Source organism: Trachinotus anak, unplaced genomic scaffold (genome assembly GCF_046630095.1).
Source record: "Trachinotus anak isolate AG129_WGS33_773 ecotype Australia unplaced genomic scaffold, CSIRO_AGI_Tana_v1 ptg000007l, whole genome shotgun sequence".
Taxonomy (NCBI): Eukaryota; Metazoa; Chordata; class Actinopteri; order Carangiformes; family Carangidae; genus Trachinotus; species Trachinotus anak.
Genome location: NW_027273858.1, coordinates 12,036,157 through 12,055,665, shown reverse-complemented (window position 1 = coordinate 12,055,665; position 19,509 = coordinate 12,036,157). Strand labels below are relative to the sequence as shown.

The 19,509-nt window shown below is 41.2% G+C and overlaps 1 protein-coding gene across 2 annotated transcripts; it reads left to right on the top strand.

Moving 5' to 3' along the window:
• Positions 1 to 19: 19 nt before the first annotated feature.
• Positions 20 to 19,476, top strand: pdzd7a (PDZ domain containing 7a). 2 transcript variants are annotated; one of them, XM_071480574.1, is made up of 18 exons: positions 20 to 148; positions 1,736 to 1,807; positions 2,933 to 3,138; positions 3,473 to 3,747; positions 4,154 to 4,291; positions 4,422 to 4,596; positions 5,077 to 5,253; positions 5,389 to 5,536; positions 7,678 to 7,738; positions 8,358 to 8,888; positions 10,101 to 10,259; positions 11,404 to 11,576; positions 12,186 to 12,277; positions 12,385 to 12,476; positions 12,914 to 12,982; positions 14,576 to 15,235; positions 15,630 to 15,730; positions 18,277 to 19,476. In XM_071480574.1, exons 4-18 carry the CDS (start codon positions 3,555 to 3,557, stop codon positions 18,436 to 18,438), a joined length of 2,931 nt encoding a protein of 976 aa, XP_071336675.1. In that variant the 5' UTR covers positions 20 to 148; positions 1,736 to 1,807; positions 2,933 to 3,138; positions 3,473 to 3,554; the 3' UTR covers positions 18,439 to 19,476. The 2 variants fall into 2 exon arrangements, with proteins under 2 accessions (XP_071336675.1, XP_071336674.1); XM_071480573.1 differs by having other exon boundaries at positions 28 to 1,482.
• Positions 19,477 to 19,509: the final 33 nt, after the last annotated feature.

Sequence of the window (19,509 nt, the reverse complement as noted above, 5' to 3'; positions counted from 1 at the left end):
CCACTGAGGACATGAGGTGCTGGAAACCACTGGGCGTGGAGGACAGACAGCGATTTGTTAGAAAAACAACTGACCAAGTTGTCAGCCGGCTGAGAAAAAGTCATTTCACTGTGTTAAATACAACGTAACCTTTGGATAATCGATAAAGGTTTGGAAAGATTCGAATAGACTTTATTAATTTAATTATACCGTAGTTCATGTATTCCTCGGTGAAAATGTGCAATGAAGTAACCGATTTTATACAGTTCACATAAATGTTAATGCCTTTTTTCATGACAGTAACTCTTGGAAGAACCAGTGTTGGAAGAAGTATTCAGATCCTTTACTTACACCATACTCTGAAAATACTCCACAACAAGTACAAGTCCTGCATTAAAACTATTACTATTACTAATTTACTATAATTTACTCATTATATAGAAAAGAATATACTAATTAATATGTGAGCAATTTTTACAAGTTTACAGTTAAATTAAAAAATGAATAAAAAATCACATTGTATAAACTCATATGGGTTGTATGCGAAGTCTGCAAAGTAACTAGTACCTAAAGCTGCAATATAACTGTGGTGAAGATGAAATATAAAGTAGCACCAAAAGAAAATACTCATGTAAAGTACAAGTGCCTTATATTTGTACTTGTGTATTTTATGTATTTAAGTATTTTACTAATGTAGGTTTAGCCTAATTTATTGCTTTCCACCACTTGAAGTAGGGTAACCAGTAACCAGTAAAAAATGGTTGTGCCTGAGAAGCATGGAAATCACACTGTCATCACATGAAATCATTGTGGCATTTTTTTTTTATTCACTGCATTGATTTATCTACTTACTTTTACGTATTATTTATTTTCCTCTTTGATTATTATTTTTGTTATGTTTACATTGGTTGTATTTAGTTTTAAAATTATTGATTTTAACTGCTTTTTAACTGTAGGCTGCTTAACTGTGCCTTGATTTTTTTTTAATTTAATTATTATTTTTTTTTTATTTTTATAAAGTTGTCCAAAAAAAAAAAAAAATGTTAATGTCGAACTAAAACAAACCTTATGATTCCTGGGTGATGACTCTGACTTCAAAATGAGATAAAGGCGTGACATGACACAGCCGACCACCGGGTGGGGTTGTTTATCCATCTCAGTGGCGTGGTCAGGGCAGTCTGGGTGGCCCACCCACTCAAGTTTTTTCACCTACATCTGGAAACTTATTTAAAAAAAATATGGACATCGTTAACACATTAATGACAAGGCTTACCTGAGGACAAGCTGCAGTAGACTTGGTCCAGTGTTACAGTAATGTTGTGCAATTAGTGTGCTTGATCATCACTGGTCCGGCACTAATGGCGGCACAGCTGCAGGGGCTTTATGTAAAAGGCTTACACCTCTTAAGACAATGGTCGCCTGAAGAACAAATGAGGTGGCACTAATACTCCGGAGGTGACGCGGATCAGCCCGAGCTCATTCAGCACAACAGGGACACAACAGGTAATGCTGTCGTGCTTTGTTCACTTTAGTTAGACTACTGGTGTTACATTTTTTTGTGACGTTTCACGGCTCAAGGTGTCAACAAGAATAAGTTTAGACCTAATTTCTGAGACAGGGCGAGTTAAAGTTTTAACGATGCCGCTCGCAGTGGCAGATGTTGTCTACAGGGTCCAGAGGTTTAGTGAGTTTATGAACGTTAATGCTTTTTTGATAATTAACTGTCAAAGCTAATCCACTTGTTTACTTCTCTTAGTCGCTGTCCATGGTGCTGACGGATAGACAAACACTGATGAAGTTCAAGGAGAGAAGAACAGTGTCACTTCAGGTGATTGAGGAGATATTGTTTTGGTACCACTTTCTGATAAGGCATCATTTATAAAGGGTTTATACAGTTAGTTTATAGTTAATACACCGTTTACTAATTCTTTATTGATCAGTTATAAGCTTTTGGGTTGCCAGGTTGTGGAAAATCCTCCCTCAGCACACACTTTCCTTGTCTTTTTTCATTGGGGCGACCCCTCCAGCAGGGAAAGGTCTGAAAGACATATGGACCAAAGTCCATTTATAAACTGATTACATTTATAACTGCAGACTTTAATGAATGTAGACACCATGATTTAGTAACATTTATTCCATAATTACAGGTGACTGACAAACTTTTGCTAATGGCTCATTAGAAATGAGAAACCCATGACCTTTTATCAGTGTCATAGTAGTATTTATAACTTCAAACCTGATAAAAGTAGTGTAAAATCCCAAGTACTTTTTAATGGTTTACCAGCATTTTGAATTGTCATTACTGGATAGAAACACAGCCATGTTATGACCAAAACATGTTATTTAGACAGAACATTCTGATAGAAGAGTCTTTGTTCAAACAACAGAAGAATTCAATAAAACAGCTCTTTCTATTAGCATTTCACATTTAGTGCCTATTGTTCTCTCTGCATTTGTTCTATTTTAAATTTTGCATGTAAATCAACAGCTACTCAAACTCCAGTATAAGTTAATAAATGGTTATAGTAAGCCTGCTGTTGTAAATGTTAAAAAGATGTTTATAACTGGATTTTAGTGCAAATTCCCAGCAGCCCTTTTCCAGAAGTGGCCAAACAGTCCATTTGATTTGATTACAGAGCTGGGTTAAAAGACGTGTCATGCTATGGGAGAATTTTCCACAACCTGGCACTCAAAAGTTGTTCCTATTAATAGCTTATAACAATCTATAAAGCATTAGTAAAGGATTTATTAACCATTAATAAAACCATTAATTATAGCTTAACAGCCTTTAATAAATGTTGCTTTATTAGAAAATGGTTCCCTATTTTTTTCTATCCAAAGTTGCAGGTTAAATGTCATAACTTTATCACAATGAGAGCGTTTAATTATCCCATCTAGAACTTCTGAGCTTACATTACCTATGACAGTATATTGTTTATTCTTCTCACAACAGATATCCATTTAATTAAACATGACCCGAGGGGAACCACCATGCACCGCTGACTTCTGTGCAGACAGGCCCACAGCCTCTCAGCTGTAGCAGGGGGAAACAGCCGGGCACCATGGACTCTAAGGAGAAGGACTCAGAGGCTACACAGGAATCTAGTGGATTACGTCAACTTCTCTAACCTACAAAGAAAAGTAGGATTTCATCCTGGGGTAAGAAAATCAGAAATCCAGTGTCCACTGTTCAGTCATGGAGTGCCATCCTTTCCAAATGGGTATATAGTTTGTTCATTCAGATGCGTGGATTCAGCTTAGCTTTGAGCTTTTCTATGTCACATTGTCTTCTTTGATTTCTTTTATAAAGCCTTATTTATGGTCTGAAACTGGTTTCATTAAAGATCAGGGATGTTATCTACAGATTTGTAAATTGGCTGCTCCAGTGAAGACCAACTCTAGCACTGTTTCATCCACTTTGGACCAGCAAGTGTGAAAAAAAAGCCCAGTTCCTCACTTTACCTGTCGCCCACCTTCTATCCCCAAATCTCAGGCTGCACCTCTTCCATCCTGACCACAAACCCCCGATATCCTCCCGTCTGGATGACTAAGGAAAGAATTGCCAGACATACAGCATGGCTCACTCCGCTCACCCCTCTGGCTGGAGGGAGATGACAAACGGAGGGGGGCACCCCCACTTCAACAACGGAGGCCAAACTGGGGGTTCCCACAGCACTGCACGCTACATGCTGAAGAAACAGCACCGCCACAGACGCAGGTCCTCCTCACCAATGGGCAGGGTCATTCTCATCAATGCACCTGTTGATGGTGAGATCTAACAATCCTCTGTTACCCCGGCAACACACACACAGCACCACTGGCAAAGTTTAGAGCGAGACAGTATTTTATTAATGATGCAATATACTGTAGATGCTAGACCTGAAATGATTAGTTGATTACATTTTTAATTGACAGAAGATTAATCTGTAACAATTTTGATAATCAATTAGTCATATTTCCATTTTATGCTACTTTATACTTGAACTCAACTACATTTAGGAGGGAAAAGCTGTAGTTCAAATTAGCCATACTATGACCACTTACATGCTTATACATTAATGCATCAATAATAACATGACTTCTATTGTTGTCAAGAATTTCTGCAGATGATTAGGTTTCCTTGCAGACATTTATGGCAGGTACATGTCTGTGTGTGTTGTGGTTTTGTTTGCAGGAGGGGATGACAGTGAAGACATTCACACAGTGACCGTGGATAAGAGTCCTGATGGGCGTCTGGGTTTCAGTGTCCGTGGAGGCTCTGAACATGGGCTTGGCATATTTGTCAGCAAGGTGGAGGACGACAGCTGTGCAGGTTGGGAGGATGTGCATATGTGTGTTTGCGTGTTTCTCATGTTGATGGCAAACTTATTTTTCATTCTGTTTACATGTGGGCATGTGGTCCTTCGTCTTCATGTCATCCTGACTTCCACCTGTGTCTGCAGCGCAGGCTGGGCTGACCGTGGGCGATAAGCTGGTGGAGGTGAATGGGGTCAGCCTGGAGAGTATCACCATGAGCAGCGCTGTGAAGGTGCTGACAGGCAACAACAGGCTGAGGATGGTGGTGAGACGGGTGGGCAAGATCCCCGGCATCCGCTACTCCAAGGAGAAGACCACATGGTGAGGCCAAACATCTCAGAGGTGCTATTCAGGACAAGTTTTGTCAATGTGAATAAGGCTGCCAAAATGATACCCTATCTAATGTACAATTAAATATTTTCCCTACATAGTTAATTTAACAGCTTTACAGACAGTAACTTTGTGTTAGAACTGTCTATAATGTTCTGGATATACTATTATGTAAAGAACAGACTACAGCCTTGTTGTTACAACCACTGACCTTTGCATGGCTCCCCTTTTATGTAGTCTTGTCACTTGGCTGTAGCTCACACTGGTTATCTTTCTTTTGGGATATACTGTATCTTGGTTTCGTGTAGCGGCAGTGGATGGATTACCGCTGTGACCTTTATGGCTATTTGATTAACCGCTAGTGACAGGCCTGAGCTCATTGGAAAAGGGGAAATCAGTTTATGAAAATGTTTTCATGTGTGCGCATATATGTCCTCTTTTGCATATGTATGTATATGTGTGTGTGTGTAGGGTGGATCTGATTCACAGGCGGATGGTGGTGGAGGAGAGCGGTCGTACACCATCAGAGGCCAGTTCGGACAGCGCGCTCCGCAGGATTGTGCATCTCTTCACCACATCAGATGACTACTGTTTGGGCTTCAACATCAGAGGAGGCAAAGAGTTCGGACTGGGGATTTATGTCTCTAAGTATGAGTCTAGTCCTGTTTGAAATATGCTCAGCTTCTGCTTGTTTAATGCCTCATGTGTCATCAGATCAATAGAACTGGTTGATCCTTAATGCAGCGGAACCCAGGTTCAACCCACCCTGGCTTTTCTCTTCAGGTTGGACCCAGGTGGGCTCGCAGAACAGCATGGCATCAAAATGGGCGATCAAATCCTTGCAGCCAACGGGGTGAGCTTTGACAACATCACCCACAGCAATGCAGTCGAGGTCCTGAAGAGCCACACCCATGTGATGCTGACCATCAGGGTGAGAGACACGTTACTCAACAGCACACACACACACACATACACACACACACACACACACACAAAGTTAGCGACTAGCTGGTGAACTTAGTGGGTGCCAGATGTTTGCATCAGGAGTTGATGAAGAGCAAAACAGAGCTAAAAGTAGAGTGAATATTGGACATACATTTATCTGGTGAGCAGAAATACAGTGATGTTGCTCCATGCCCGCTCCATGTGTAAATGAGCAGCAATTTGCCAACATGCTAGCCACATCAACTTTACAAGGTGATGATATGTCAATGCTGTGTTTGCGGCTTGTTGCCCTCCAGTGTCCAAAAAAAATCAGTTAAGGCAGGATAAAGTCTGATATCAGATATGTGGTCCTGTACACATCTGCGGTGCAGTGTTCTGTGGAAGCGTTAATCATTTGTTCAGGTTTAAACATAATTGATTGGGTGCTTTAAGTGGCTTGACACAATAATAAATGTTACAGCATGTTAAACAACACCAGCTCTTCTCAGGAGGGGACAGAATGAGCCTGCACAGCAGAGCAGACAGCTGGCTTACAGCCCTTGATTTCCTTATGTGTGTCTGTGTATGCATGCATGTGTGCAAGGCCGAGTCACTTAACCTGTGTCATTTTTAGATAAAGGAATAGTGTACATGTTTGTGCCTATGAATAGGCATTTGTGTGTTGTGCAGTGTGTTTGAGTGTGTGTATGTGCGCTCTCTTAGCTCTCTAACATTGCTGCGTGCTCATTTTACTCCTCTGATCTCAGGTTCCACGTGTGAAAAACAGCCAGGGACGACGTTCATTATTCAAAGGCAGCCAGGGATCAGGTTATAATCAACAGAAAGCCTAATTTTATGTCTTCCTTCTGTCCTGTCTTGGACACATTTATTTGTCAGATCATGCATAGTGGAGCCAGGTTATTGTTAGTTACAAAACTCTCTCACACCAGGGTATCCAAGGCTTTTATGGAAAACTGTAGATGTACTCTTGAGTGTCCTCTCTTTGACCCTAAGCTAGGTAAACAATCCCCTAAAATAGACTTGAGAGGCTATTGGACACTAATTCTTAATGAAAAAAGGCTTCCTTCTTTAAAAACATTGCTTATACCATTGATTTTCAAACCTTTATAAACCACAGCGCCACACTGTAACACATAAACATGCACACTTTTCATCTAAAATGACATTGAATATCTGTTTTAAGAATTTATTTTAACAAACTAACAAAGCAGTTAACATTAATTGAAAATACAATATGTGACCTACGGTATATGCTAACATAAATATTTAATATATAGAAGTAATAGAGGCCAACAGTTTTAGGCTATACTGTCCAAAATTGAAGATGTCTAAGAGAGTGCAACCTGTATACTGATAAATGATTGCATCTTGTTTGTTTTATGGTTGGAAAGGTCAGGCTGTCACTCAGTCTTCCACTTTGTTGCTATATTAAATAGCTCAACAACTGTTGCATTGATTGCCATTGAACTTTTGTATGAACATTCATGATGTCCAGAGGCTGAATTCTAGTGACCTTGATGATCCCTTGACCTTTCCTTTAGTGCCACCGTGAGGTTGCCATATATTGCCATATATTTTACATACACCCATCACTTTGATGACTTTGATGATCCATAACTTCATGTATGGACATCATCAGGTCACATTTTCCATTTGTCCAAAACTTTGGTTTATGACCAACAGCAAAACTAAGGGCATTCCCATCAGCCTCAGCTATACTTTGTGTTTTGCGCTAATAAGCAAATGTTAGCATCCTACAACATAAAACTAAGGGGAAGGACATAGTAATCATCACACCTGCTTAACATCAACATGTCAATATGTTGTCACTGTGAGAATGTCAGCATACTGACATCAGTGTTTAGCTCAAAGCACTGCTTCGCCTAAGTACAGTCTCAGATGGCTGCTAGCATGGCTGTCGATGCTTGTTTTCCAGGGATGAGAAACATTATTTTGGGAACTACTAGCCACTGATTGTGAATTTGGACAATGTGGACATCTGTGTCCCACAAGAAGCCAAAACCTACAGTATTAGAAATGTATAGTAAAGCTTTAGCTGATAGTCCAGGAAACAAAGATTCTAGTTCATATTCTAGTTCATATTCTTGTGTTTTTGCACTTCAACAGGAAGCTGGAAGATATCCTGCTTACAAGGAGATGGTGGCAGAATACGGCTGGCTCGACAAGTGTATGTTCCAAAATTGTATTTATTACAAAATATAACTTTACAAATTAGAGACAATGGTTCGCAAAATAATGAAGATGTGACCTGGTGACTTTGAGTTTTAAATTCTCATTTACATTTGCAATGCCACATGTTGGATTCTTCTAGGAAACCTTATATAAGAAAAGGGGAACATTGGCCACATGTTGTCTGCCTATTTTAAAACCCGGTCATGTAATTTCTTCACAGGACTCAAACTGCTTGATTTTCACATGGATATGAACACTTCTGAACACAGGCAGGGATTAATTCAATGTACTCAGAGCATGACCTGACATCTGGGTCAAGATTCGGAGTCATATTGGAATTTCATTAAAAAAAAAAAACAGAAAAAAAAGCAGAAGAACTTCTGGTTCATGTTCTGTTTATCAAAAGCTTAGAGGATTAACAGGACATGAGGGCAGATAGGTTTTAATCCAAACAAAGCAGACTGTGTAAAATAAAGAAATAAATCTTATTCACTGTAGCAGCTTTTGTGTGTTGAAGCAATTGGACAGTTTCATAAGGTAATGCACTTGCACAATATTATTTTAAACACACTCTAATCCCCATATTTCACTGAATTATGGATTGTTTTTTACAGTGGCCAATGGAGGCCCTGCACCATCCTCCCAGGGCTCTGACTCCAACTCCTCTGCCTCCTCGCTGTCCTCCAGCACCCCTCTCAGCTCCCTCAGTGGTCTCTCCCAGGTCCTTTTCCCTCCTGTCTTTGGCTCAGAGATGGTAGACGTCGCCATCTCCACAGAGGATCGCTCCCGACGTCCAAGCAGCACTGAGCGAACTGCTGACACCGCCATACAGACTGACCCCCTACCTCCAAACTTTGTGGACCACCCCACTACTCACAATGGGTCACACCCTGACAGGCTGGTCACCACAGAAACCAGCCGGACTGTAGGTGCCACAGTGCTGCTGAAGGACACGGTCATACGTGGGAAAGGGGAAGGACCGAGGGAGATGGGAGGAGCCGGGGAAGGAGGGCGGGGACGGACGCGGACGTTGTCAACTGGAGACCAGGAAGTTGTGAAACACTCACCTAAGACGGCAGCGCTGATGGCCCTGAGCAGACCACGGAAACCCATCAGACGTTCTCAGAGCCACATCACTGTGTCAGGTGAGACCTGCAGGCTTTGCAGTATGTACAAATGTATGGGACCCTAATCAAAAATATGAATAATATATTATGTCATATGTTTATATACAAACAAGACTGCAAATTTACACCCAAGCTAGCAGCTCTATGAGGCTGCATGGCTCATTGGAAAGTAAACCAAACGGTTGTTGAGGCACAAAATTAGTTTTTGATATTTAACAGTCGTGGACTGACTATAAGCCAATGTATCACTGTCAGACTTTATAAATTCCTACATATCCAGAATCAGTCAGGCTATGCTCTGTATTGTGGTTGTTGATTATAGTGGCAGTAGCATCCATCTGAAAAGAGAAATCAGCCTTTTCTGGAGTTATAGTACTGCAGCCACAATCGATTTTTGTGATAGTACCTGCATTGACCCCTCATCCCTCTATCACTCTAGGAAGTAAACGAGAACATCCAGACTGCACATGGTTGATTTAAGCTCCAGACTGAATTTGTCCAAAGTTAATGCAGCCTCATGATTAATCACTGCCCTTTACTCTCACTTGTTGTACCTCTGTGAGAAATGAATAAGAACAAGCATATGGAGAAATATCCATCTAAACCTTGGTGAGGCTGTTGAGTTATTAGCCTTTCCTTTTCAATTTATCCAGCTCATTCATACCTACAGGACCTGGTGGAGGCTTGGGGGCAAAGCCCAGGGCTGATTGGACATTTGTTATGTAAGCTGGAGCACTTCACTGTAGTGCTCTCAATAGATGGGGGTGTGCTCAGGTTGGTGTAGCTGCAATTCATCAGCGTTACTGTGTTACTTTCCACAGTGGCAGATTTACTGCAGTGAGCAGAGGAGCTGACTGGAATAGAGATGAACAGTCTAAACTCATAAAGGAGAGTGTGCATCACCCAGTGTTATTGGCTAACTGTTAAGCATGGAGCAGTACAAAGCGTAATGAATTGTGTTTTCAACACCATACACTGATATGCTGAATTTTCTATTCTTAGTATGGTTCAACAACACTTGTGGAAGATTTTTATAGATTAACTGCAGCAAGTTAAATTACTTGGTTGTATTTGTTTACATTAGCAAGTGACTCTACACACAATGTTAAAATAAGTCATATTTCACCACATTTCTGAGGGAAATGTATCTGCATTGAATAGATATATTGATCTAGAGGGACATAGCATTTAATGAGCTCTATTTTGTCTTTTATTTTGTTCCACCTTTAGAGGACAGACAGAAGAAGAAGAAGAGGCAGCAGAAGGAGAAGATCTCGGCGGGGGGTAAAACCAGCCTGCAGCGCTCCAAAACCTTTGTCAACCTGTTATTTAAGAAAGACCGTAAAGAGAAGAGCAGCTCCAAGTCACAATCCCACCATGCTGACAGAGGTGAGGCTGCTGTCTCAGGACATTTTTTTTTGTCCTGGGACATGTTCTGCATCCTACAAAACAAAATCTAGCCTAATGTTTTTGACTGAATTGCTAGCCAAGCTAGGAAAAATAAATAGTGTTGTGATTCAGATTGTACTTCAGGAATTCGGGGTTTCCATGAAGGTGTAAATTGCTGTTTGCTCATTTCTGGAGGTTCGTGATTTTACATCAGTGTGGTGATATATGTTGGGAAAATATCAGACATAGTTGTGAGATAATTCAACACTACTAGAAAGATCTTGGGACATTTTGCATAGGCGTTAGTGAGGTGAAGTGCTTATTTTGTATGATAAAATAATTATTTTACAAACCTAAATTACAAACACATTGTTTCACAGAGAACAGCTACACATAGAGTTGTATTTGAAACAGAATTTAATTAAAGGTTGAGAACCTCTGTGCGCACAGTTCTGTTCAGGTATTTGGGATTATCTGTTTAAACTGGTATATTTACTGGTCTTGGTAGAAAAGACTTTGTTTGTTATATGCTAAAGTGCTCAAGCACTAATGTCCATTTCATGTTTTATTTCTTAATTATATGTTGACTAAAGAGCTGCATTTTTCAGTACAAGTCCTTTATTTCTGTTGAGTTCTTCTGGATGGATGATTAAAAGAAACTTCAATTTTATTTTTGGAAAGGAAGAATTTTTACTGCAGATTTTATTTATAGAATTTGGAAAAGAAGACACAGTTCTTTGTTTGCAATGTAACAGACGTTCTTGACTGGCAAATGTTATTCCTCTGCATCTGTATTTGTGGTATCTAAGAAGTCCTAGTGGGCTGGGCACTCACATGTACATAACATACTAACTACATCATTTTCAAAAACTTACAGCACTGTCATCATAATTTGGGGTTACATCCACTGAACATTGAAATAAACTAATTAAAAATCAGCCACTGGGATGGTAAATGTTTACTTGTGTCCAAGGTAATTGTAGTTGTTTTGAGCATATTTGTCAAATCAGTGACCATTAGTATCAGTGTAATGATGTGGTGAATCTTGAACAGGTTGCTTTTCACTGGAAATAAGTTTAAAGCATTTCATGCCAACTGCAGATTTTCTTTTTTTTTTATTGCAACTTTAACTGTAATTCCTTAGATAAGGAGCGGGGTCGAACTTTCCAGCTCTTGACCTCCCCAAGGGAATCCCGTGCTGGGGTTAGAGGCAACAGCCCACAGCCCCGACCCGAGACCCTGCAGTACATGGAGGACATGGCAAAGAAACTACTCAGCCAGGATGAGGTGGCTGCTGTGATGAGACACTGTCAGCGGGTGAGCTCCTGATCCCTGACGCCTCAGTGGCACTCTCCTGTGTGTGTTTTTTCTCCTCCCACTGAATGAAAATCACCTGGATTACCTGAAGGCTTAAGTGTGCAGTATTGTTCCCTGTGTTGCTGAGTGTCCTTTAGTGATGGACATGTCTGGCAGCGACTGTGACAAAAGACGGATTTGGCCTGTCATTTATGATTAGCATCAAATATCAGCCGCCATCTGATCCCCTTGTCTCTCTTGGGCCATCTCGCACTCATTGGCCAATTTGAGGGGATCAGCTCCTATGTCGTGCCTTTGCCACCACTGTGGAGGATATCAAGTCTACTTAGAGTGCAGTATTATGACTGACCTCTTAATACAGTATTTAACACCCCTGAAAACAGTGGACTGTAGTGGTGCTCTTGGAAAGGTGTACATTTAATGTGCATACAGAATATCAGAAGACAACCCAAACACCAAGCCTGAAAATGTGCTGTCTCGTGTGAGGAAAACCAATTATAAATATACAAAATTGAAACTGAACTTTATGTGTAAGATTGGTGGCCTAAGTTAGTTGTTTTTTCTTAGTCTTCTCCTCTAATTTTTGTACCAATCTAATCACTTCCTCAGTTTTTGTCCGACAACGTGATTGAGGATTTAGTACGTCCCCTTTTGGCAATTTTGGACAAGCCAGAAAAACTGCTACTTCTCAGAGAAATAAGGTGAGATACATACAGTAAATACATAGAGTATTTGTATAGTATAATACATTTTATATGTATACATACTGTATCAGTATGTCTTAATGATGTGATCATATCCTCTGCAGAATGCTGATACCAACGACTGAGTTGGGCCGGTTTGACGGCATGGTCATGCCCTTTGAGCTGGAGGCGTATGACATTCTCAAGAGTCGCTCCAGTAAGCAGAGCCATGTACTTAACAAGAAGACCTTTTTCTGTTGATGCAGCTTGTGTTTGCATGAAAGCGATGTGTAGGTTTTGTTTAGGACATGGATGGGAGTCACAGATTCTTCTATGTGGATGCTGTTTGTCATGTTGATATAATTAAATAGATCGTGGAAATAACAAATTATCATGAAAGTAGGTATTGAGGTTCCCAAATTAATGGTAGGCTAATAACAGAAATACATTGCTGATAATTAAAAATAACCTACGTGAATATATTAACATTTTTATCAGCTCATCTCTTCTCTCTTGAAAGTCAGGGGGACGTGTCCCATCTTCAGTGGGAATTAAATAATTAATATAGTAGTTAGAAAACCCAGGGAGGGTTACACAAAGCAAGGAACTGATGGACAATCAGTGATATATCTCTAGTTGTTTATTTCCTCTTAGTGCGTTCTCCAGCTCTGCGCTCCCCTCGCAGTGGGACCCCTCGACGTCACCTCATCACCCCAATCCCAGGTACATGAGCCTTTTCTCCTCTTCTCACCTTTTCTCTTTCTTCTTTCTCTCTCTCTGTCTGGTTGGTGGCCTTTCTCTCATCCCAGAGGAATATGAGATACAGAAGGGACTTAAAGCTCTCACCTTTCCTCTCCTTCTTCTAACCTGCTCTTATTTTTCCTTGCTCACCTCACTTTTTCCTGTCTTTTCTCATGTCTGTAGTGTCAAACTGAAACAATTCCTGTCCCTGGTGTCCCATACACATATATCCATCCCCCCCAACCTCATATAAAACACACTTACAGACACACACACACACACACAGACACACACATTACCATGCACAAAATAGCTCAGGTTTCCTGTGGCTGCGCTGAAGCAGAGGCTTGTGTTACATCTCTGCAGCCTACAGAAAGGACCAAGACGTGCCTGGTTGGCCGATGTGACAACACACAATACAGAGATGCTCCGAGCGTTTTCCTCATTCAAGAGTCTTTGAGACGCAATCAATACAGTCTCACTTTAAGCCGACTGCAGCCATCTCACTTTCTAAGGGCACAGGTTAGGGGTCAAAGGGTCAGCATCATGATAGCAGAAGGATGCTGATAGGGCATCACTGAGGTGTCAGTATTTAGGTAGACTGAGGTGGACGACCTTATATTAAACAAATGGTGTAGTTCGTCCTGAAGAAGCAGAAATTGTTTGTCAGAAGAGGTGGCAGGTGCACTTGTGCTGCACTGAATTTCAGTTTAGTGCTGTGTTTGTTTTATTTGTTTTGCAAACTAATGTTCAAAACTACTGCTCCCCATGTACTGCTCAGGTGTGTTTTGCAAGGGAAACAATCGAAAGTAAAAAAAAAAAAACTGGGCTTATGCACTCTGAAAGATCCCAGAATTCTCCTTTCTCTTCACCTTCTTCAGTATAGAGAAACCATATTACATCACAGATACTTCTACCTGCCCAGTTTGACGAGTGCAAGTAACACTGATGACACTGATTACTGCTTAGAAACATTCAAGACAGAGACCAAAGCAAACCAGGGAAAAGGTAAAGAACAAAAAGTAGCAAAATTGTAACATCTGTACTGCTGAACAGCAGACAAAATCATATATGAGTTACAAATATACATACTCATACATTTACACAAATAAACACATGTATCAAAAACTCCAATACTGAGCTGCAACCCTCACGCTTCAGGCTCCAAAATTCATACAACCAAGAAGTCAGAACCAGAATGAACCTTTAAAACTAGAAGCAAAGTGGATTTATAGATTAAATAGTTTATTCCTAAACATTTCGGTTTGTAAATCCCTGTGATAATGTGGAGTGTGTATGACGGCCTGCAGGTTGATGGTTGCAGCTGAGATGTTGGAGGTTGAGTTGGATTGTGGGTAATATAGGCACCAGGTTTTGACAAAGAATACATGGAATTAAAAGGACAATATTCGAGGTTCTGCTGCATCTATATTGTCGATTAGTCCGCCATGAGTCTATATCATACAAGTACAATGGTAAATCAGAGGAGTTTAATCTTTTAATTCATGCTGCCCTTCTGGTGAATAATCTTTACATCAGAGAAGTTCCTGTTTTACTGTTTTTATGTTTGTCCAGACTACAGGGGTGGGTTCCACCTCCAGCCGGTCCAGGACACACTGCGGGAGCGTCAGTTGATTGAGGAGTTGGAGAGACTGCGTTTGTCTGGACAACAGTCAGGCCACCTGCCTCCATCCCGTACCTTCACCCCCTTGCTGGACGTACCTGTGGACAGCTACACCTCCTCCACTGTGCGCTCCCGCTCCCTGAGCCCCTCTCCCACCCACAGCTTCCTCCTCACAGAATCACCGCACAGCACCCAACGTGGGCGCCAACCCCATCGCTCCCCAAACAGAAGAGAGAACGGGGACGAGGTCTCCTTATTGTCCGTGTCTGACCAAGGAGATGTGGCTCCTGAACGAGGGAGGTCACCTGTGAGGAACGGCCGTGGGCGAGTGAGGAGGGAAGCGAGCCCTGACAGCGTGGATGGCAGACGGAGCAGGCAGGAGGGCTTCACAGAGGTCAGCGTACGTGTTCCTTCACAGCGGGGAGGGAGAACTCCACTGGCTGATGTGTTTGAGCCCTCAGGAAACAAGAGCCCTTCCACAGGGAGAGGGAGCAGTCAGCAGGTAAATAGACATTTACAAAATGGTCACGCTGCAAAAAGAAGAGCAACTCTGCCACCTGAGGAATATGAAATCGCCACTTTGACCATCCCCAAGGCCAAGCAGTCACTGGGTGGGTACAGCACAGAAACACATGTATTTTAAAAGTTGATTATGTATAAACTGAATGTATTTTCAGGAATTTCTTGGTGCCAGCATCTAAAGTGGTTTCAAATCTGTAAACATGTTTGTTCAATATGCTTGTGAGCAGAATGAAAACTGCCAAACGACTATTGTAAAGCTGTCCATTTTAATGTTTGCGGTCACCCATGTTCGTAACATAGCCAGCAGAGGTCAGGGCATCACTTACTACTTAACTGAAAGGGATTTGGAAGAGTTAAGGGATTTAACGTTGGCTGAAAAAGACCAAAGAGAATAAATACACTATTAGACTAATATGAGTACAGGAATCTGGTAGCATCAAGCAATCCCTCAGTATTTTTCATGATTTCTATGTTTGTTTACAGGTATTAGTATCTCTGGAGGTATGGAGTCAAGAGTCCAGCCAATGATAAAGATTGAGAAAATCTTCCCAGGTGGAGCCGCGTCTACAAATGAGGCTCTGAAGGTGAGCAGCAGCAGATCAGAAAAAAAAAGAAAAAAAAAAGAAAAAAAAACTGGTGGCAATTGAATGACAAAGAACTAAAGAAAAGAAAATGTATAGTTATGATTTACTTGAAGTAAATTCAGACAAAAGGTGGTAAACATGTTAAATATAATAATGTCTTTTCACCATAAATATTGAGAATGTACTTTTGTCCCTTCATAACACCCTGATTTTAAAGCGTATTATATGTCCATCCTGGTTGGAGTGTGTTGTAAGTACCTGTCAGACCTCTGTCCTGTGGTTATGAGTTGTTGGTGCTATACGTAAGCATGTCTATGAGAGAGAGGATCAACGAGTGCAATGAGGAGTGGAGAGGAGATGAGTGGAGAGCAATCTCAAGTAGCCCATCTCCTCCATTATTGATGAGGTACATGCGTGCTAGTCTGCTAATGTATTGGTAATGTATTGCCTGCACAGTGACTTAACAGTCCTCTGTGATCTTGGCCTGGTTCACTTAAATACACATGATACACATACTTAGTCACTACAGTTAACCACAGGCTAATTCTCTAAGCTCTAGAGTCAAAGACACAGCACTTGCATTGCAAAAGAAGTGTGTGTGGTTGAAAGTGTCTGAAACAGAACATACAACTGCAATATTTTGCCAATCCATCCATTGTTGAGACATTTCACTAAAAACCACAAATGTCAACCTCATGGTGGCACTAGAGGAAAAGTTAGGGAATTACCAAAGTCAGTACGATACATCATCAGGGACGCTTGAATGTCTGTGCTAGATTTCATGACAATCCATGGAGTAGGTGTTGAGATAGTACAGAGGATAGGGTTCATGAAAAACTGTGCCAAATGTCATGTTTCATCTAGTGGTCGTAGATATTTCAGTCTGGACCAACCAACAGACATACTGACATTGCTATCCCTAGAGCTACTGTATGTGATGTCAGCATGGCTGAAATCAGAGAAGTTATTGGTTAGAAGCCTCTGATTTGTTATCTGTCCTGACACATCACATCAAGGTATGAGAGCTCACTTGTATCAGCTCTCTGGCTTAATACTATCTCCCCCTACTCTGCAAACGGAAGTGAGACCAGGGCAGTTCAGAGTTAACATGCATCCTGCGACCTTAGACCCACATGATAAAAGACAATCAGTGAAGAATGTGTGTGTGTGTGTGTGTGTGTGTGTGTGTGTGTGTGTGTGTGAGTTCATGGCCATATACACATACTTTCCTGTTCATTAGGCTCTGCCACCTGCTTTTATCTGGACACAAGTGTGTCATGTGCCCGGTTGTAGTTTCGCTTTGAATATTTTTCATTGGAACTACTTTTTACAGAAGAAATAGTCCTTATGAAAACTGTAAATATTGTGCTATGTGAATAATCCAAAGTAAGTGGGACCCTGATTCTGACCTTACCATTGAATTAACATCAAGAGGCAGCACAAGTTTTAGCTTGGTGTTCCTAATAAACTGCCTCTGAACATGTTTCCTCTCCATAGTTTAATAATCTAGTTGAATATATTTGTAATGGCCTGGTAAATGAACGAGTGATTCACTGATCCTTTCCTGCAATCTGTAGTCATTTTTACAAGCGATGTTATTTTTGGATTGTGATGTCCATTGGCTAGAAAAGAGGAAACCTCGTAAAGCGCTCCACAAATGGCTGTAAAGAGGATGGAACAGATTAGGCTGTGATTTATTTAATTTAAATTACTTTTCAGAAATGAAAAAGCACTTTTTAATCTCTTCTTTGGTTAAATGGATCTAAATCTTTTGATACTGTTCTCACGAAAGACTGTAAGGTTCATCTGACAACCTGACACCAGGCTATATGAAAACCTGTCAGGACAAACACAGGGCAGCACAGATCTGACCTCCTCCCATACTACCCAAATATGTGTGACCTATAATAGAAAAATTCGGTACAGAGTGAAGGGAAAAATCATCTCTTTGTGTCTAATGACTGGAAAGGAAAAGGGAAAGGGGAAAAAGACGTGATTGGTGGAGATACAACAATGGCCATCGGCCTTGTGTGTGTCTGTGTAATGTGTTGCTAACCTTCGCTGAGGTTGAGCACACGAGGCAGGTGCATCCTCGGCAAACGCAGATGACATCAGAGGAAGTTCCTCTCCTCAGGGCTCCTAAGATTCACCACTCTCTGCTCACATCCTGCAGGAAACACAGTGAAAGCAGTCCTAACTGGGTGTGTGCGTGTGGTTGTCTCAATGTATGTTCTTTTTTCAACAACCTTGTGCTGAAGGGGAAGCTTCATATGTGCACTTCTGAAGGCCTTCAGTGTGAATATGTTAAAGTAACGGGAGAGCCCCCATTCTCTCTGGCATAAATCAAGTTCTCGCTAAGGGACACAATCATTGCAGATTTATGGAAACTGTCTATAATCTTGTTGAGACAGATTGCCACACAAAAAGAGTCACACAAGAAAATGATGAGTAACGTCATGGAAATATGAGTCATTCTACATTTTTTTGGAGTTTACATGGAGTTTTGCACGTTGAATTCACCTGTTTACCTGTGATTGCATCTGCAGGCAGGGTATGAACTGTTGTCCGTGGATGGCGAGAGCGTGCAGGGAGTGACTCATCAGCATGCGGTGGACGTAATCCGCCGCGCATTCAGCAACAAGGCAAAAGACCCGATGGTTTTTGTGGTCAAGGTCCCTACCACCCCACACCAGCCCCTGGAGACCTGACTAACCTCTGGGGGCCTCAGAGCCAGAAGTGCATGAAGGACATCTACCTACAGCTCCTGTGGGAGTGAATAAACTACAGGGTTCACTCCTCTCACTCTTGCAAGAGAAAATATGCGACAGGTGGAGCTCTGCTCATAGTGGAGAGGAATGGATGCACAGAGGCATCAGTCAGAGTTGTGACAAGAAGTACAAGAAAATTTGTCTGAAACAAAGACAAACATGGATCAGGTTTAAAAGACTGATATAGTAGCTTATTTATCAGGATAAAGATTGTTATAAATCACTTTTGCTATGATGAAATGTAAGATACTGTGTTTAACTGTATGACTTTTATAACGTTCCTAGTGTTTTTAGCAAACATTTCACTGAACGCATACATTGCACATAAACTGGATTACAATTAAGTAATTTTGTGTTTTCTAAAGGATCGTTTATGATAAGATCGTGTGGTCCATGAACTCCTCATTGGTTGAAATTGTGCCACTGTTTGACACGTGGCAACCTTGCCGTGACCTCTGAACACTGCCTGATTGTGAAGCCAGTGGTCTGCACATTTCATTTGGAGGATCTCAGTCCAGCAGCCCTGCAGGCCTGCCAGAGGGAGATTACCCCAGCCTGTGTTATGAGATTTATAGATTTATACCCAGATTAAACCCCTGTATTATGTCAAAACTGATAGTTTGGGTTTAGTGGATGTCTCTGGGGATTATTACAAATTGCTGCTCAGTAATTTTTGTGCTGTATTTTTCTGGCAGAAGTGCTTGTATTCTGGAGCAGTCTGCCACTTTAGAGGCTTAATTACACCATGCTGTGGACTGAGCTTATGCAGACATGTGGAGGAGTTGGAAAAACATGTCAATGAGAAATGCAAAACATGGAGGCCGGTGGCACAGTTTGAATCAAAGTAGGCTGGAGGAGATATGAGCGGCAAGATAACTGGAGTATAGTGTGCATAGTGCCTTACTTCTGCAGATGGCCAGTGGGGAAAACATCGATAAATTGCTGAAAAAACTTGGTTTTAATAAATGCTAGAAAAAGCTCAAGGTGAAATGTTTTAATCCAGACATGCAA

Bases quoted from the DNA above. Each gene is read 5' to 3' on its own strand.
- pdzd7a (XM_071480574.1), top strand. From the start codon at position 3,555: ATGGCTCACTCCGCTCACCCCTCTGGCTGGAGGGAGATGACAAACGGA. The intron at 3,748-4,153 runs GTGAGATCTAAC...TTTTGTTTGCAG, and splicing joins CATCAATGCACCTGTTGATG to GAGGGGATGACAGTGAAGAC. The intron at 12,278-12,384 runs GTGAGATACATA...TATCCTCTGCAG, and splicing joins CTACTTCTCAGAGAAATAAG to AATGCTGATACCAACGACTG.